Below are 18,784 nucleotides of genomic sequence, written 5' to 3' on the forward strand. Positions count from 1 at the left end.
TTCAGAGATTATTCTATCCATTTCACCTTCAAACCTCCCACTAAGTGAAAGTTACCTATTTCCAATGAAATACTCTTAGTCTAGAACCACAGTAGTGTAGAAGGAGGTTTTTTCTTCTCTATCACATTGTTGTAGAGAGTTTAGGGTAAGTGTCTTAAAGCCCAAAGAGGAAAAAAACTTGACATTTGTATGGCAGTATAACCACTAGATATAAAGGTGGAGTTGGGTGGCCAAAGTAATGCAATCTACAAAAAAAAAACCAGCATGTCTAGAAGAGGCTCTGTAGAGTGTAGTTGAAAGGTATGAACTGACTTTCCTGAAGCGCAACAGTACCAGCTGGATCTTAACATCAGTTTCAACTTGTTTTTGACGTCTTCAGAGGTTTTACCACAGTCGACTGCTTATTGTTGTTCTGTAAAAAGTTGGCCAAGAATCGGGCATAAAAGCTGAATTAAGCATTAGGCTGCTATGGCACTATTGTACCTCATGAAGTACAGCCAGTCTTGGTTAGAGAGGAATACAGTTGAATCGTGTTCTTTTTACTACGAATTTTAAGAATGAATCATATTGTGTTCCCTTGTAGGCAGTTTGGGCTGGCTGGGGTCATGCTTCTGAGAATCCCAAGCTCCCAGAACTTCTCTTGAAAAATGGCATCGCCTTCATGGGTAAGCCTTTCTGACGTACTCTTCCTGTTTTTCTGTTTCACTCTGTCATTTTGGTCCATATTCCCCCTCTATATTTTGCTTTTCTTCTGTTTAACACATACTAGGCTTTTATTTTTCATCACGCACTGGGCTTTTATATTCAACAATCAGTGTGCCCTTAAATATGAATCAGTACCTTCACATTTAAGCATATAGGTTATAGTCCTGTAAGTGAGGGTTATTTCTTCTGACTTTTCTGCTCTCCTATAGAGAGAGAAAAATCAAGGTTATATGGTGGTAAGTGTTTCTGTCTTTGTCTCAACAATGATGATTATGCTTTGTAAAGCCTATTAATGATAAATCTTCCTTTTGGGTTTCCCTAAGTCCAAGGAGAGTATAATATTTTAGACTTGAACCCTAAAACTTTATTGTCCTTATTTCAGGATAATCATAAAAAAAGAGAAGACTTTGTTAATCTGGTAGTGTTGGATCATGAAGGATGATTTGTCAGGGGTTGAATTCAGCATATATTGACATATATTGAATTCTCTCTGTGTGTAAAAATCTGCTACATTAGGTTCTATAAAGGATACAAAGATGAGCCAAAACACAGCAGTCCCCGTCATCAAGTTTCTGATATGGATAGTATGCGATGCGGGGGGTACAAGACAAATACAAAAACAATTATATGAAAGACAAAATACTTGGGAAAGAAATGAGGCCAAAATGTTACAGTCAGGGTTCTTTTCTTGTTTTGTTTTTAGGTCCTCCAAGCCAAGCCATGTGGGCTCTGGGGGATAAGATCGCATCTTCCATAGTGGCTCAAACTGCTGGTATCCCAACTCTTCCATGGAGTGGCAGTGGTAAGAAATTTTATTTCTTGTTTGTATCTTAAAGTGCAGAAAAGCTCAGTAGGGTATTTGGGACTGTGGCTGGGGGCTTAGGCCTGCTTTAAAATGTATTAAATATTTGACAAGAAACAGAATCCAAGTTGATTGATTGGTAGCTTGTATCTCCTGGCTTAATTGCTGTATCTATGATTCTATCATGTCTTAAGCATATGCGTGTTGTCAGGCCCAAGAGCCTCTTCCATCTTTGTCAAGGGGAGTGCTAACCTTTGCTCCTTTCATACAACATCCTATCGTGTCTTAAGAATGTAAATTTTGTACAAGGTTCAGAGACACTAAACGGTAATGTAAATGATCTTGGGACTTAATTTGGAAAAACTCTGAGGAAATTCATCTGCTTCTGTGGATTCAGATCTATGCTAGGATAGGTCTTCCTAGGCTAGGATCTTCCTCAGAGATGGTCTTCTTAGGTGGAATAGGCCTTTGAACTTGCCTGGGCGATGACTGAAATCACTAAGAAAAAGCTAAAACCCACTTACTTAGATATTTGCCTGCCAGTATTTTCTTTCTTTCTTTTTGTTTATTCAGTCTTTGTATTTTGAAAATGTTTATATTGACGTATAGTTGATTAACAATGTTGTGTTAGTTTCAGGTGTACAACAAAGTGATTCAGTCATGTGGATCCACGTATATAGTCTTTTTGGCCAGTATTTTCTTAATGTGAGCCCACAATCTGTTGACAGTTTGTTTTGCCTGTTTAATACCATTCAACCACTCATTTGCCCTGAAAACTGAGGTCAATAATCAACCTTTCTTCCAAGCATGCAGAAGCCTGAATTTTTTCTAAAAATGATTTATTCTTGACAGATCCCTTAAAGAGTGCCATGTGGATTATTAGAGCTGTCAGTATTATGAACTTCTGTTTTTCGGTCCTCAAGCACAGGGAGCAGACACACACTAAAACCTCTTACAAATGGGAACTACCGTTGTTTTGAGTCTAAACAGATTTGAACTCTTGTTACTCTGGCTCTCCAGGGGAATTGCAATATCCTTTCCAGACCTGCTGGGTCAAACAGTTTAAAATAAAAGGTTGAGTTTGTTCTTGTTTGAATGGAGAGGCTGTACCATTCCCCTTGTGGCTGAGTACAGGGACAGTCAGGAAGCTTGGCGTCATGACTCTGCTGAGGCCAATAAAACCGCCATTTCCATTTCCAAGGGCTCATAAAGATTGAATTATTTCTCAGACCTCTGGCCCTGGAGCAGGCCTGAACACACAAATCGAAGATCCTTTGTTTGCTGAGTTTCTGTGAGAAGTCTGGCATGCTTTTTTTTGTTTGTTTGTCTTGTATTCAGGTCCTTGCGTTTCTGTTTTGTTTTTTTTTAAGTTGCTGCCTATTATCTCTCTTGACTTTTTCCAGCATCAGAACCCAAGTGGCCAGATGTTGATATTAGGTAAATCCTGCTAACTCCAAGGACTGATCAGGGTTTTATGGTATTCTTCTTTCTCACATCTACCCTCAAGTTTGAATAAATATGAAAGCATTTTAAAGAAGGTGTAAGAAGAAAATCGACAAGAACAGAAATTCTTGTAGCTGCTTTTAAGTCACTGTTATCTGTTGCAGGTCTTTGTGTGGACTGGCACGAAAATGATTTTTCAAAACGAATTTTAAATGTTCCTCAGGAACTATATGAAAAAGGTTATGTGAAGGATGTGGATGATGGGCTGAAGGTAGGTTACTAACTCTGGGGTGTGATCATGTTCAACGGACCAATTATAGTCCCAAATATGGGGATTTGGAGCCTGGTTTATGATATATACCCATGAGAGTGTTAGGGTTGTAAGACCAGGAGATGTAGTTTATGTAATAGAATGAGGAAGTGACCTACGTTTCACAAAAACAATTTAAATTTGTTTTGAAGCAAGCCACTCACCTGGACAGAACACTTCTTAGGTGGTTAAATCATAGCTTTAAGGAGGTCCTGATTCTTTCTCCACCACCTGTTACAGTGTGTGTGTGTGTGTGTGTGTGTGTGTGTGTGTGTGTGTGTGTGTGTGTGTGTGTGTGTGTGTGTGGGTGGAGTTAGGGGCAAACCGCTTTTTTGCCCCGCTTGAGTTCAGAACCAAGAACCCTGGCAGACAGAGATCAAAATGTCAGCTTTAATACGAACAGATATGGTGATGAAAATGTCCTAACTGTGCAGCAACAATCAGATTTGTAAAGTGAACATCAGTTAAGCAGGCTCACTCACTGGTTACTGGCAATGTGAGTAATCACAGAGACGGCTTTTGCCATTTAGTTTATTGTATGACTGAGAGCTGAGAAAGAACATGTGTTCTGTGTAGTGGGCTGATCTCAAAGGGGAAAAGGCTGAGCTATACATGCTCAGTTTCTCCTTCCAAACTGACAGATCAGAGTTCATTCTTTTTGCTTTGGAGAGGAGTGAGGGAGGGAGCTGATAGAGGCTGAAACTGTTCTTCTAATTATTGTCTGTCTATGTAGAAACATGCACCGAAGCAAAAGGAGATCTTTTCTTCAACAGTATTTTTTCTTTCCTTCACAGTCCCCTCCAGTTATTTCTCCTTTCACTTTTTAACTAGTTGGAAGTGTCAGTTATGCCACCAGGGAGATGATCAAAGAGCTATATTTTAGAAAAGAAAGCTACTCATGTTTGACTCATCTGCAATAAATTCAAGAGGAATAGTGCATATTCAACTGATTTTGCTCTGTTGCTTGCATTTCAAGTTAAGCATCCTGTAACCTCCTTAATAGGAAGAATTAATGTTTCCAATTGAATTGCTGATGTATGTCCTATTTGCTATAATTTGCAAAAGAGTAGAAACCCTTTGTAGGGAATTAGCTATATTGCTTATCAGTTAAAATTCCTTTTTTTCCTGGTTATAATATAAACATAAAATTTTTGCCAGCCTTTTTTGGTTCATAGATTCATTTAATGACAGTCTTTATTAATAGGTTCCCATAACTATAACTGTTACGATAGTTATGAAATTAGGGTCTTACCATATATATTGTTTTTATAATCCAAGATTTCTTCTTCCTATATATAAGAATTTTCCTCGTGGCATTAAAATTTTTCTAAAATACTTTAAATAGATGACCTGTGTCTAGAACTTATGTATGTATTTTAAAGGCCTGCCTTGTTCTTATATCATGTGGGCTCTCCTATTTTTTAGTCTTTCCCACATTTGTGCCTGCTTCTTCAATCATTTATCACCCACTGACTGAGTTCATGCTGATTTTGCTTGTAAGCATAGAAGTTAAGAGAATTTAGAAGAAATGGGACTATGAAGGATTTTCATGCCTAAAACTACTGACAAAAATTAAAATGGTCTTTTTCTGGTGACACATTTTTTAGATGTTTTTATAATGTAAACTATATAAGACTGGAATGTTTCAACAAAGGAATGACTCAGTTGTTTTAAACTTTTGGTTAACTTTTCCCCAATCTGCTTTTTGCCTTAGCTACAATGTGGGTATCTTCCATATTATTACATGTAAAGGCTACCTCAGACCTTTTAATAATAGCATAGCAATCTAATAAACAGGTATATCTTGACTTAATTGGCTCCTTGCTTAATGGATATATAATTAAATATTTGAAAAGTTTTGGGATCATCTCATAAAATACTGTAAATATGAAAAGCACATTTAGGGCATTTGTTTAAAATTAGTTTTCTGACTATTAATGTTTTGGTATCTTGTTATTTTTATCTTTTATAAAAAGTCAAGTGAGAAAAAATTTCTGGATATGTGAGAATCCTGATTTGTTGAGTCTTCTATGTTGTCAGAAGATCAGAAGCTGTGCTGAGGTGGTCAGCTTATATTAAGTGAACTGCCTGTGTTTTCTTTGTCTTTTTTAAAACGAAAAGTTATGGAACAAAGAAAATGTACACTTTGGTAAATTTTTAAGAAATAAAAATTATGGTTAAGGCACAAATTCTTGCATATTATAAGAAATTCTAATAATACAGTAATATATACAGTAAAAAGTGAAAGTTTATATCTACTCATCTTCCCTTTATAAATCACCAGTGGTCGATAGTCTAGACTTGTTTTTTTGTACTTACATATGTAAGTGTATGAATGTATACATAATTTTATATATATATATATGTACATATATATATGTGTGTGTGTGTGTGTGTGTATATATAGTTTTACTTTGTTTTTGACCTATATGGGATTATTTTAGATTGAACCATACAAAATTGCCAATATAGAACCATTTTTTACCTACGAAAAAGTACAGTTTCTTTTGGGACTTTTCTGGTGGTCCAGTGGTTAAGAGTCTGCCTTGCAATGCAGGGGACTTTGTTTTGATCCCTGGTCAGGGAACTAAGGGCCCACGTGCCACAGAGCAACTGAGCCCACATACCACAGCCAGAGAGTCCATGGGCCACAGTGAAAGACCCCACATGCCACATCTGAGACCCATCACTGTTGAATAAATAAAGAAGTATTTTTTAAAAAAGGACAAACACAGTTTCTTTTGGATCAATCCATTACTGCAAATACTATTCTGGTACTTCTTTTCTCATCTAATACCATATCTTCAGGATCTTTCTATTTTAATGTATGTATATTAATAGACCTACCAGATGACAGCATTTTTTTAAAGGGAGAAAATGCCAGTTTTCTCCTTCTCTACTAATACCATTCTCACTTCAATTTTTCTCTTTCTTCTTGAAGGCAGCGGAGGAAGTTGGATATCCAGTAATGATCAAGGCCTCAGAAGGAGGAGGAGGGAAGGGAATCAGAAAAGTCAACAATGCAGATGACTTCCCTAACCTCTTCAGACAGGTGGAGTACAAGTTGTTGTTCTTTATTTGAACTAATATGTATATTAGAGATATGTGATTTAATTCACACTATAATTTGGATGTCCAGAAAATATTTAAATTTTTTGTTTGTAACTAATCTAATCATTCGCTTTAACCTCTACCTTCTTAGTAGCAGGGGGAAAAAATATCAGTGAAATGTCCAATTCAATCTAAGGTTTTATTCATTTAGCTAATTCAAGCAGTCATTATTCTGTCTTATGTAAAACTGCTCAGTTTCTCAGATAGCTCTTCCCTATTTGATTTGTATGGCTCATAGGCCTTCCTAGTAACAAGGAAGAGTCAGTACCTTCCTATGTTTTTGTGCCCTGCTTGTGCTGACATCTTAGATAAAGTGTGTAGAATGGTTAATTCCTGATCTGGATGCTCTTGGCTTGGCCTCACTCAGGCTCTCTGAAATTAAGTAATACTGAAAATTCTCCAAGCTAGGCTTCAACAGTACATAAACTGAGAACATCCAGATGTCCAAGCTGGATTTAGAAAAGGCAGAGGAACCAGAGATCAAATGGCCAACATCTGCAGGATCATAGAAAAAGCAAGAGAGTTCCAGAAAAACATCTACTTCTGCTTCATTGATTATGCCAAAGCCTTTGACTATGTGGATCACAACAAACTGGAAAATTCTTCAACAGATGGGAATACCAGACCACCTCACTTGCCTCCTCAAAATCTGTATGCAGGTTAAGAAGCAACAGTTAGAACCAGACATGAAACAATGGACTGGTTACACATTGGGAAAGGAATACATCAAGGCTATATATTGTTACCTTGCTTATTTAACTTATATGCAGAGTACATCTTGCGAAATGCTGGGCTGGATGAGGCACAAGCTGGAATCAAGATTGCAGGGAGAAATATCAACCTCAGATATGCAGATGATACCACCCTTATGGCCAAAATTGAAGACGAACTAAAGGGCCTCTTGGTGAAGGTGAAAGAGTGAGTGAAAAAGCTGGCTTAAAACTCCACATTCAAAAAACTAAGATCATGGCATCTGGTCCCATCACCTCATGGGAAATAGATGGGGAAACAGTGGAAACAGTGACAGACTTTATGTTCTTGGGCTCCAAAATCACTGCAGATGGTGATTGTGGCCATGAAATTAGAAGACGCTTGTTCCTTGGAAGACAAGCTATGACCAACCTAGACAGCAAATTAAAAAGCAGAGACATTACTTTACCGGCAAGGGTCCGTCTAGTCAAAGCTATGTTTTTTCCAGTAGTCATGTATGGATGTGAGAGCTGGACCATAAAGCAAGCTGAGTGCTGAAGGATTGATGCTTTTGAACTGTGGTGTTGGAGAAGACTCTTGAGAGTCCCTTGGACAGCAGGAAGATCAAACCAGTTCTGAATATTCAAGTTCTGAATATTCACTGAAAGGATTGATGATGAAGCTCCAATACTTTGGCCACCTGATGCAAAGAACTGACTCATTAGAAAAAACCCTGATGCTAGGAAAGATTGAGGGCAGGAGGAGATGGGGGTGACAGAAGATGAGATGGTTGGATGGCATCACTGACTCAATGTACAAGAGTTTGAGTAAGCTCCCGGAGTTGGTGATGGACAGGGAAGCCTAGTGTACTACAGTCCGTGGGGTCGCGAAAAGTTGAGCAGGACTGAGCAACTGAACTGAACTGAAAATTAAGTCAATAGAGGGGTTTAATGGCATCTTAGATGCAACTGAAGAAATAATTAGCAACTGGAAGGCAAGTCAGAAGAAAGCTCAGACTGAAGCATGAAGAGACAAAAAGGATGAAAAATACAGAAAAGAGCTTGTGAGAGATTATTTGCAAAGATGACCATGATATCTCTTTCCATCCCTATATACACTTCCTTTATAGTATGATTTTGCCTTCTTCCCATGAAGAAATAGTGACTTTTTTTCCTTCCACCCTTTGAGTTTTGGTTGACCTTGTGACTTGTGTTGGTTGACCAATAGAATACAGTAGAAATGGTGACTAGTTTCAAAACCAAAGCTGCAAGTGGTTTCTGGCTTCTGCCCTTGGCCTTTTGGAATGAACCTCAGACTCGCCTTGTGAAGAGCATAGTCTAGGCTTCTGGAAAAAGAGAGGCCACACAAAGCAGAGATGAATTGTCTCATCTGAGGCTTCCTAGACCTGACAGTTTCATCTATACCTTTGAGACATGTACATGAGTTCATATTAAACCTTCCAAGCTTAGTTAAGTTGCTAGATGGCTAACTCCCTGAATGGCTCCTAGCCAAGATCAGCAGAAGAACTGCCCAACTGGGCCCAGCTCAAATTGCTGTAAGCAAAGTGGTTAGTGCCCTAAGTCACTGAAATTTTGGTGGTTTGGTAGGCATCAATGCATAACTGACCTAAAAACTGATACCTAAAGGTGTAATGCTGCCCTGGCAAAAAAAGTAACTAAACTACCGCACAATTGCACTCACCTCACATGCTAGTAAAGTAATGCTCAAAATTCTCCAAGCCAGGCTTCGGCAGTACGTGAACCGTGAACTTCCAGATGTTCAAGCTGGTTTTAGAAAAGGCAGAGGAACCAGAGATCAAATTGCCAACATCCGCTGGATCATAGAAAAAGCAAGAGAATTCCAGAAAAACATCTATTTCTGCTTTATTGACTATGCCAAAGCCTTTGACTGTGTGGATCACAATAAACTGTGGAAAATTCTTCAAGAGATGGGAATACCAGACCACCTGACCTGCCTCTTGAGAAACCTATATGCAGATCAGGAAGCAACAGTTAGAACTGGACATGGAACAACAGACTGGTTCCAAATAGGAAAAGGAGTACGTCAAGGCTGTATATTGTCACCCTGCTTATTTAACTTATATGCAGAGTACATCCTGAGAAACTCTGGGCTGGAAGAGGCACGAGCTGGAATCAAGATTGCCAGGAGAAATATCAATAACCTCAGATATGCAGATGACACCACCCTTATGGCAGAAAGTGAAGAGGAACTAAAAAGCCTCTTGATGAAAGTGAAAGAGGAGAGTGAAAAAGTTGACTTAAAGCTCAACATTCAGAAGACGAAGATCACTATTTCCCATCACTTCATGGGAAATAGATGGGGAAACAGTGGAAACAGTGTTAGACTTTATTTTTGGGGGGGGCTCCAAAATCACTGCATATGGTGACTGCAGCCATGAAATTAAAAGACGCTTACTCCTTGGAAGAAAAGTTATGACCAACTTAGATAGCATATTGAAAAGCAGAGACGTTACTTTGCCAACAAAGGTCCGTCTAGTCAAGGCTATGGTTTTTCCAGTGGTCATGTATAAAAGTGAGAGTTGGACTGTGAAGAAAGCTAAGCACCGAAGAATTGATGCTTTTGAACTGTGGTGTTGGAGAAGACTCTTGAGAGTCCCTTGGACTGCAAGGAGATCCAACCAGTCCATTCTGAAGAAGATCAGCTCTGGGATTTCTTTGGAAGGAATGATGCTAAAGCTGAAACTCCAGTACTTTGGTCACCTCATGCGAAGAGTTGACTCATTGGAAAAGACTCTGATGCTGGGAGGGGTTGGGGGCAGGAGGAGAAGGGGACGACAGAGGGTGAGATGGCATCACTGACTCAATGGACGTGAGTCTGAGTGAACTCCGGGAGTTGGTGATGGACAGGGAGGCCTGGCGTGCTGCGATTCATGGGGTCACAAAGAGTCGGACACAACTGAGTGACTGAAGTAAACTGAACTGATGTGGCATTTGCTTTGAGACTGGCTCATAGGTGAAGTCTGGAAAAGATGGTAAGGAGCTTGGTAATGAAGCCTAGAGGAATGATAAAAAAACTTTTGGTGCAGGATGAAACGGAAATGAGGGGAAAGGTCACCCATGTTCTGTAATGATGAAACAGTTACCTGAGGTAATTTGGAAAGCAGAGACTGTACTGAACTCCTAGATCTACTTAAAGAGATCTTTTAGATAAAGTGTTAAAAGTATCTATTGAATGCTTATGATTGTTTTTTAACTATAAAAAAGAAGTGAACTAAAAAAGGTGTTCCAAACTTGTTGAGTTTAAAAATAGAGCTGTTTTTCATTACCGATCTCTCTGGTGCTGGCAAAAAATTTTCAAAGTAAAAAATGACTTCAGAGTAGAGCCCAAATCAAGAGTGCCTGGAAGATCCTTTAAAACCTCAGAAATAATTTAAGAACTAGGAAAAAAAGGACTTCTAAGAATTTTAAAAACGTTGTCCCACAGCAGCCTGACATGCCCAAGGTATAGAGAGGTCTGTGCAGAAAAGTTATGGATATGTTTTTGGGGCAAGAAGTGAATTTTCAGTATGATTCATAGGAAACTCATAAACTTTTCAAGATACTTATATTGATGAATGTACCAAAGGGACTGCAAGGGACAGAGACAGTTCAAACTTTAAAGAGGCCCCAGAACTTTCAATTTCCTATGAATAGGAAGCAGACTGGGAAAGTTGTTCAGCTGTAAACATTAGTCATTTCTCATAGCAAGGGAGATTTTTCCGGACCCCGGAGGGCTTCTAAGAACAGAGGGGAACCATGGATTAGGAAGCCACTCCCAGGGATCAGAATTGGACCACAGAGAAAAGCAAAACAAATTCCATGCCTGTGGAGTAAGGAAACCTGACACCGTCTACCCATCTGGACTTCAGAATTGGTGTGGACCAGTGACTGTTACGGAGAAGGCAATGGCACCCCACTCCAGTACTCTTGCCTGGAAAATCCCATGGACGGAGGAGTCTGGTAGGCTGCAGTCCATGGGGTCGCTAAGAGTCGGACCTGACTGAGCAACTTTACTTTTACTTTTCACTTTCATGCATTGGAGAAGGAAATAGCAACCCACTCCAGTGTTCTTGCCTGGAGAATCCCAGGGATAACCTGGTGGGCTGCTGTCTCTGGGGTCGCACAGTTGGACACGACTGAAACGACTTAGCAGCAGCAGCAGTGACTGTTAATGTACTTCCTATTGTTTCTCCTTTGAATTGGAGTATTTTTTAATCCCCGTTTTATCATTAAATGTTGGAAGTGTTGGGGACAGATAATTTGTCTTTTTAGTTCCCAGATCTTTGCAAAAATAGGAGGAGCTGCACCCAAAAAGTCTCTTTTGCTTGTAAACATGACTTGTTTCTCATGGGAAAATGGACCTTGGGCCTGATACCATGATTGGATGACTTTGGGGGTCTTGGGAGGGGGTGAGTCTGTTTTGCATGTGGGAAACATGTGAATTACTGCCAGAGGGCAGACCATAGTAGCTTGTTTGCAGAGATGGCTGCCATAACTCCTCCCGTCCTTGTTTGTACATCCCTTGGCAGTGTGACTTTGGCTTTTCTCCCATTAAGAGATGACATCTCTTTTCCCACCCCAAAAGCAGAGACATGACTTTGCCAACAAAGGTCCGTCTAATCAAAGCTATGGTTTTTTCAGTAGTCGTGTATGGATGTGAGAGTTGGAATATAAAGAAAGCTGAGAGCCAAAGAATTGATGCTTTTGAATTGTGGTGTTGGAGAAGACTCTTGAGAGTCCTAAAGGAAAGATTCTGTTGGCTGGTGGGTCTATGGAGCCTCAACTGGAACAGCTCATCTCTATTGCATGTGACCTCTCACCCTCCAGTAGGCTAAACTGAATCCTAAAGGAAATCAACCCTGAATATTCACTGAAAGAACTGATGCTGAAGCTGAAACTCCAATACTTTGGCCACCTGATGTGAAGAACTGACTCATTTGAAAAGACCCTGATGCTGGGAAAGTTTGAAGGCAGGAGGAGAAGGGGATGACAGAGGATGAGATGGTTGGATGGCATCACCGACTCAGTGGACATGAGTTTGAGTAAGCTCCGGGAGTTGGTGGTGGACAGGGAAGCCTGGCGTGTTGCAGTCCATGGGGTCGCAAAGAGTCGGACACAACTGAGTGACTGAACTGAACTGAACTGAATCTTAGTTGGCCTTGTGGCTTGCTTAGACCATTAGAATGTGGCCAGAGTGGTATTGTGTAGGTTCTGGAGGCTAGTGCTTGTGTAGGTTTGCAGCTCTGTCTTCACCCACTTCTTAGAGCACTGCATTGAAGAAGGCCTGGTTTAGCCTACTGGAGGGTGAGAGGTCACATGCGATAGAGATGAGCTGTTCCAGTAGAGGCTCCATAGACCCACCAGCCAATAGTTGACACAGACCGTCAGGCATTTGAATGAGACCATTCAGCCCCACTCAAGTCACCAGATGATGATATGCACATTGAGTGACCACAGGCACCACCAGAATTGCCTAGATGAGCACAGCATCACAAGCAAAGAAAATGGTTGGTGTCCTAAGCAAGCTGCTGAGTTTTGAGGTGACTTGTTATGTAACAGAACAGAGCATAAGAGATTTGGCACATAGAAGACAGTGAAATAATCTAACATTACATACTTTGAGTCTCAGAGGAGAAGAGAGAGCAAATGGAGCAGAAGCAATGTTTGAAGAAATCATGGAATGGAAGCAACATTTGAAGCATCGTTGCATCGTGATTGTCCTCAGTCATGTCCAAGTCTTTGTGACCCTGTAGCCCCCCATGCTCCTCCAGCCATGGGATTTTTCAGGCAAGAATACTGGAGTGGGCTGCTGTTTCCTCCTCCAGGGGCTCTTCGTGATTGAGGGATCAAATCCATGTCTTCAGCATTACAGGTGGATTCTTTACCTGCTGAGCCACTGGGGAAGAGACAACGGCTAAGAATCTTTCTGAACTAATGAACTAATGGCTCAGAATTTCTTGAAAAGGTATCAAGCTTAGACTTAAAAACCACGATGAACCCTGCAAGAAGTACAGAGAAAACCACATCTAAGCTTATCAGAGTAAATCTGCCACCTCACTCCCAGAAAAAAGAGAAAATCCTTAAGCAGCTGGAAAAAACAGATTACTTTCAAAGGAATGACAGTAAGATTGTTAGCTCTCATCTCAGTAGAAACCAGAAAACATTGGGGCATCTTTAAAGTGCCAAAAGAAAATGATTGCTAGTATAGACTTCTATATCTAATGGGAATCTGCTTCAAAACTGATGAAAGTTCTTTGACTACAACAATATGTAATGTAATGTGAACCAGGAAGTTTTTTGTCTGGAGCAAATTGTACATTTGGCTGTTTGGAATTAATGGTAATACTTTGCCCTTTTCTGGAATTTGTGTGTGTTTTCATAATATTTTGTTCTTTGCCCTTGTAACATGTGTTTAGGTATCCATCAGTTAATATTAGTTATATAGTTGAGAATACAGTATTTTAAGAATAGATGAGGGTATGAACTATATATATATATATAAATTTTTTCTGTGTATTTCTAACATGGTCCCTGACACTCCCAGGCATTTATTTGCCTATTGAAGTGGAAGCAGCTTATCAAAATAGAAGTACTTTTATCAAAATAGAAAAGTACTTACCCCTTAAGAATTTGTCCTATTTTCTTGTCTAATATAGGTTCAAGCTGAAGTTCCTGGGTCTCCTATCTTTGTCATGAGACTAGCCAAACAGTCTCGTCATCTGGAGGTGCAGATCTTAGCAGATCAGTATGGCAATGCTATCTCTTTGTTTGGTCGTGATTGCTCTGTGCAACGCAGGCATCAGAAGATTATTGAAGAAGCTCCTGCTGCTATTGCTACTCCAGCAGTATTTGAACATATGGAACAGGTATGTATGTGAAAAGCTCAAAGTTTTGTTTTCTTGCACAGAACTACTACTCATTAAATTCATATGCCCATCTGAGAATAGTGGAATATCAGGCAATGATTCTAGATAATTGATAAGTTCTATCCTTCAAGACGGAGAAGGCAATGGCACCCCACTCCAGTACTCTTGCCTGGAAAATCCCATGGACGGAGGAGCCTGGTAGGCTGCAGTCCGTGGGGTCGCTAAGAGTCAGACCCGACTGAGCGACTTCACTTTCACTTTTCATTTTCATGCATTGGAGAAGGAAATAGCAACCCACTCCAGTGTTCTTGCCTGGAGAATCCCAGGGACGGGGGAGCCTGGTGGGCTGCCATCTATGGGGTCACACAGAGTCAGACACGACTGAAGTGACTTAGCAGCGGTAGCAGCAGCATTCTTTAAGAGGGAGAGGACATAGATATATCTATGGCTGATTCATGTTGATGTATGACAGAAACCAACACAATATTGTAAAGCAATTGTCATCCAATTAAAAGTACATTTTAGAAAGTATTCTTTACCTAGAGGAAAAATAAAAATTCCGCTTTTCTCCCTCTAGTAGAGATGCCAGTGAACACTTCAAACTCTAAATTAGTTAATGCTTTTGACAAAAAATTTCAGTGTACTATTTTGAGAAGGGATAAAGACATTTTTGGGGATCTTTAATCTTATTGTTTGGTTCTTTAATCAGCACGTGATAAACTGGTGGTTAAGCTGGTAGTTCCATTTTCTAGATTGATTATCCCTCAGTCTTCAGATGCATTTATTCAAGTCCTTTATCTCTTAAAAGGTACTCTAAGTAGCTTTCAAGTTTACATATTCTGTATTATTTTATGAAAAAAAGAATCTCTCAGCAGTTTTATAGGGTCCCTTGGAATTAGCTGTAGTTTAGAAATCTGAACATGGTCTTTTTTGGAACTCAATCTTCATCTTATTGGACATATGTTTTCCATTTCTATTTTTACCCCTGGATTCCCAAGAAGCTAAATATATGGTTGTCTGTGTTTTTACATTTCATTTCTACGTGTGTATGTTGTGTGTATTGAGATTTATTCTTTAACTACTATTAGTAGTTAAAGTAGTAGTAAAGTGACCTCCAAAATACAGTGGCTTAGGGAGTTCCCTCGTGGCTTAGTGATTAGGATCCTGGGCTTTCAGGTTCAGGAATTGAACCTGCCATGGCCAGGTTCAATCCCTCGTTGGTGAACAGGGATCCTGCAAGCCATTCAGTGTGGCCAAAGATAAAAAACAAATATAAAACCCCCAAAATACACATTTCAGTTCAGTTGCTCAGTCATGCCTGACTCTTTGTGACCCTATGAACCACAGCACACCAGACCTCCCTGTTCATCACCAACTCCCTGAGTTTACCCAACCTCATGTCCATTGAGTCAGTGATACCATCCAACCATCTCATCCTCTGTCGTCCCCTTCTCCTCCTGCCTTCAATCTTTCCCAGCATCAGGGTTTTTTCAAATGGGTTAGCTCTTTGCATCAGGTGGCCAAAGTATTGGAGTTTCAGCTTCAACATCAGTCCTTCCAATGAACACCCAGGACTGATCTCCTTTAGGATGGACTGGTTGGATCTCCTTGCAGTCTAAGGACTCTCAAGAGGCTTCTCCAGTACCACAGTTCAAAAGCATCAATTCTTTGGCACTCAGCTTTCTTTATAGTCCAACTCTCACATCCATACATGACTACTGAAAAAACCATAGCCTAATTAGAAGGATCTTTGTTGACAAAGTAATGTCTTTGCTTTTTAATACGCTGTCTAGGTTGGTCATAATTTTCCTTCCAAAGAGTAAGCGTCTTTTAATTTCATGGCTGCAATCACCATCTGCAGTGATTTTGGAGCCCAAAAAATAAAGTCAGCCACTGTTTCCACTGTTTCCCCATCTATTTGCCATGAAGTGATGGGACCGGATGCCATGATCTTAGATTTCTGAATGTTGAATTTTAAGCCCGGGTCTCCTGCATTGCAGGTGTGTTCTTTACTGACTGAGCCACAAGGGAAGGCCATTTCGTAGAAGAGAACAGCAAACTATAGCTAGCAAGCAAAATCCAGCCTGTCACTTGTTTTGTCAACAAAATTTTTTTGTAACACAGCTTGCTAATTTATATATCTATTATCTATGGCTGTTTTATCTCTGCAGTGACAAAATTGAGTCATTGTGACAGACACTCTATGGCTCACAAAGCTGAACATAATTATTAATTGCCTTTTACTGAAAGTTTGCCAACCCTTGTCTTAAGGTGTCATCATCTTCATTATTAAAGCTGGCCTACAAGAACTTGTTCACATTGTAACGTGTTGGCGGGGGGAAGAGAGGACTTGGAAGACAAGCTTGTATACCTATGGCTGATTGATGCTGATGTGTGGCAAAAACCATCACAGTGTTCTTTATCCTCCAATTAAAATTAATTAATTAATTAAGTGAGATCCAGAAGTCACACATCTTACTTCTGCTCACTTTTCACCGGACAAAATTCAGTTATACAATCACACCTAGCTGCATTGGCTGTTAGGAGTTGTAATTACTGGTTGAGCAGCCTTATGCTCAGCTGAAATTCAGGAGATTGTATTGCTAAATGAATGACGCAAAGAAAAGTTACTGGAGGGCATTTAACATTCTGTGTCTCAGTCCGCTCCTCTGGCTACCCATTATCCTTTCACACCCTTTTTCTTACTCTTAGAACTTACTTAGCCTTCCCCCATAGAAGACAGCCCCAGGTCCCATCCAGTTAACTATGTTCAACCCAAAGTCCAGGCTCTCTGGATGGTGTGCAGCCCTCTCTTATATGTGCATGTAGCTTTTTATGGACCAGTAATCACAAATTACCTTGTGACACCTCCTTTCACCTTATATAGTGCTGAGTAGGAACAGGATGGCTCCCATTTAGAAAAAAAGAATGAAAAACAGACAATAATCACTGGTCCACAGCAGTTATCACATTCTTGTAGGCAGGGATTGTGGTCATTTCCTGTCATGCGGTGGAGTAATTCCTCAGCGAGCCCTCTGACTCCCCTTGGTTCTGCTGTCTGAAAGTAAATTCTTTGCCCGTCTTTAAGGCCTTATTCTCTAGGATGTTCTTCCTTGTTCACCTCCCTCTGTGGTTGAGCTTGGGTGATCATGCCTTCTTTAGAAGAACTTTCCCAGCTCACCTCCTGAGTGCAGGATTGGGGCCACAAAGATTACTGAGATTATCAGTTGTGGGTTTGGAAAGCCAGGTTTTTGGTATGTTTAGCAATATGATTCATTCAAAACTGAGTAAGTTTCAGGACTCCTTGCTTCTCGTCAGCTTCACATAGGAGTAATCATACCCAAGGTTTCTCTGGACATAATGTTTTCCTCTTTATTTACCACCTTCTGCGTTCAGCCCTTCTTCTCTCCTCCATTCAGTAAGACTACCTCGAGGCCAGCTGAAACTACAGCAGCCACCCTTGATCTCATCTTTGACAGTGGGTTGCTTCAAGGCAAAATTATCATCTTTGGTTTAGGGATGCAAAGCCTTTTGGTTTTTTCACATTCTGACTTTTTCTAGCCATTTTTCCTAGGGCTTAGTTGGTATTTTGTTTGCATTCCAAGTTACTTTAGGAGACAGTTTACCAAATGTGTGTGTGTTTGCCTCGGTGTGTGGCTTGCAGTATCTTAGTTCCCCAACCAGGAATCAAACTCATGCCCTCTGCAGTAGACATGTGGAGTCTTAACCACTGTACTGCCAGGGAAGTCCCTCCAAACGTTTTCTTATGCCTCACAAGGAGGTCACCAGTTTTCCAGTTTGCAGTATCTGTTTCCTTGAGAGCTACTACCCTATTTTTAACTCAGTATCACATCAGTTTTTTTAAACAGCAACATCCTTCCTGAATTTAATAGTTTCTGTATTGATTAGGGTACAGGTTAAGCTATTATAGTAACGAAATCTAAAAAATACACCGCACAATAGGTTAGAAATTTATTTTCCCTTTCATTCATAACCTGAGGTGATTAGGACCATTCTGTTCCACAAGACCATTTTGGGATTCAGGTTCTTTCTGTTTGGTTTTGTTACTCTTAGTATGTTCTCAGCTGCATGATGAGACAGGCTTGCAGTGTCATGACCACATTCCAGTCCGTAGAAAGGAAAAAGCTGAAAATAGAGGGTAAGCAATTCCTTTTCAAAGCATGAATCAGGGATTACCCTTCACCCACCCATTCTGACATTGCATTCGTTGAAACTTTGTCACTTGCTGTCAGAGTGGAAAATAGTCTCTAGCTGGACACCCATGTTTCTAGGAAGAATACTGGAAATACAGTGACGACTCTGCCATGGTGCTTTAGCTTTCCTGCATAAGGTGGGATTACCTATGACCCCAAGTGGAAAATACTGTTTTCACTCAGCTTTGAACTGAGTTTGTCATCCATGTATAGGAATCTTGTGTAATAATCAAAGAGGGTGAAATTTACTCTCATATGGCGACAAGCCTTTGGTGGTTCTTATAAACACTGGCTCTTTGAGAGGGAGAAGCTTCAGACGAGCAGTGGGCCATCCACTGGATCAGGTGAGGTACTTAGATTGGCTTTTCTTTCTTCTTTGAGTGTGCGGTGAAACTTGCCAGGATGGTTGGTTATGTGAGTGCAGGGACTGTGGAATACCTCTACAGCCAGGATGGCAGCTTCTACTTTCTGGAACTGAACCCTCGGCTACAGGTGGAGCACCCCTGTACAGAGATGGTGGCCGATGTCAACCTCCCTGCTGCGCAGCTCCAGGTGAGTCACCCTGCTCTCGGCTCAGAGGGTTGCCTAGAGAAGTTTGGAATGACAAATGCACGCCAAACTGG

The 18,784-nt window shown here is 40.4% G+C and overlaps 1 protein-coding gene and 1 non-coding gene across 8 annotated transcripts in view; one reads left to right on the forward strand and one right to left on the reverse strand.

Annotated features, from left to right (window-relative positions):
- The window catches only part of ACACA (acetyl-CoA carboxylase alpha), a 283,137-nt gene that overhangs the window by 103,536 nt on the left and 160,817 nt on the right, over positions 1–18,784 (forward strand). For all 7 annotated transcript variants that reach the window (XM_070390509.1, XM_070390510.1, XM_070390512.1 and 4 more), the window contains 6 exons: positions 584–665; positions 1,409–1,507; positions 3,115–3,221; positions 6,202–6,312; positions 13,738–13,947; positions 18,543–18,713. In XM_070390509.1, the coding sequence (XP_070246610.1) occupies positions 584–665; positions 1,409–1,507; positions 3,115–3,221; positions 6,202–6,312; positions 13,738–13,947; positions 18,543–18,713 (780 nt within the window). The remainder of the gene's footprint in view (positions 1–583; positions 666–1,408; positions 1,508–3,114; positions 3,222–6,201; positions 6,313–13,737; positions 13,948–18,542; positions 18,714–18,784) is intronic.
- On the reverse strand, positions 1,654–1,781 carry LOC138984032 (U6atac minor spliceosomal RNA). Its single transcript, XR_011461392.1, has one exon. It is a non-coding gene; the product is annotated as a U6atac minor spliceosomal RNA (small nuclear RNA).

Source organism: Bos mutus, chromosome 19, assembly GCF_027580195.1.
Source record: "Bos mutus isolate GX-2022 chromosome 19, NWIPB_WYAK_1.1, whole genome shotgun sequence".
Classification (NCBI taxonomy): Eukaryota; Metazoa; Chordata; class Mammalia; order Artiodactyla; family Bovidae; genus Bos; species Bos mutus.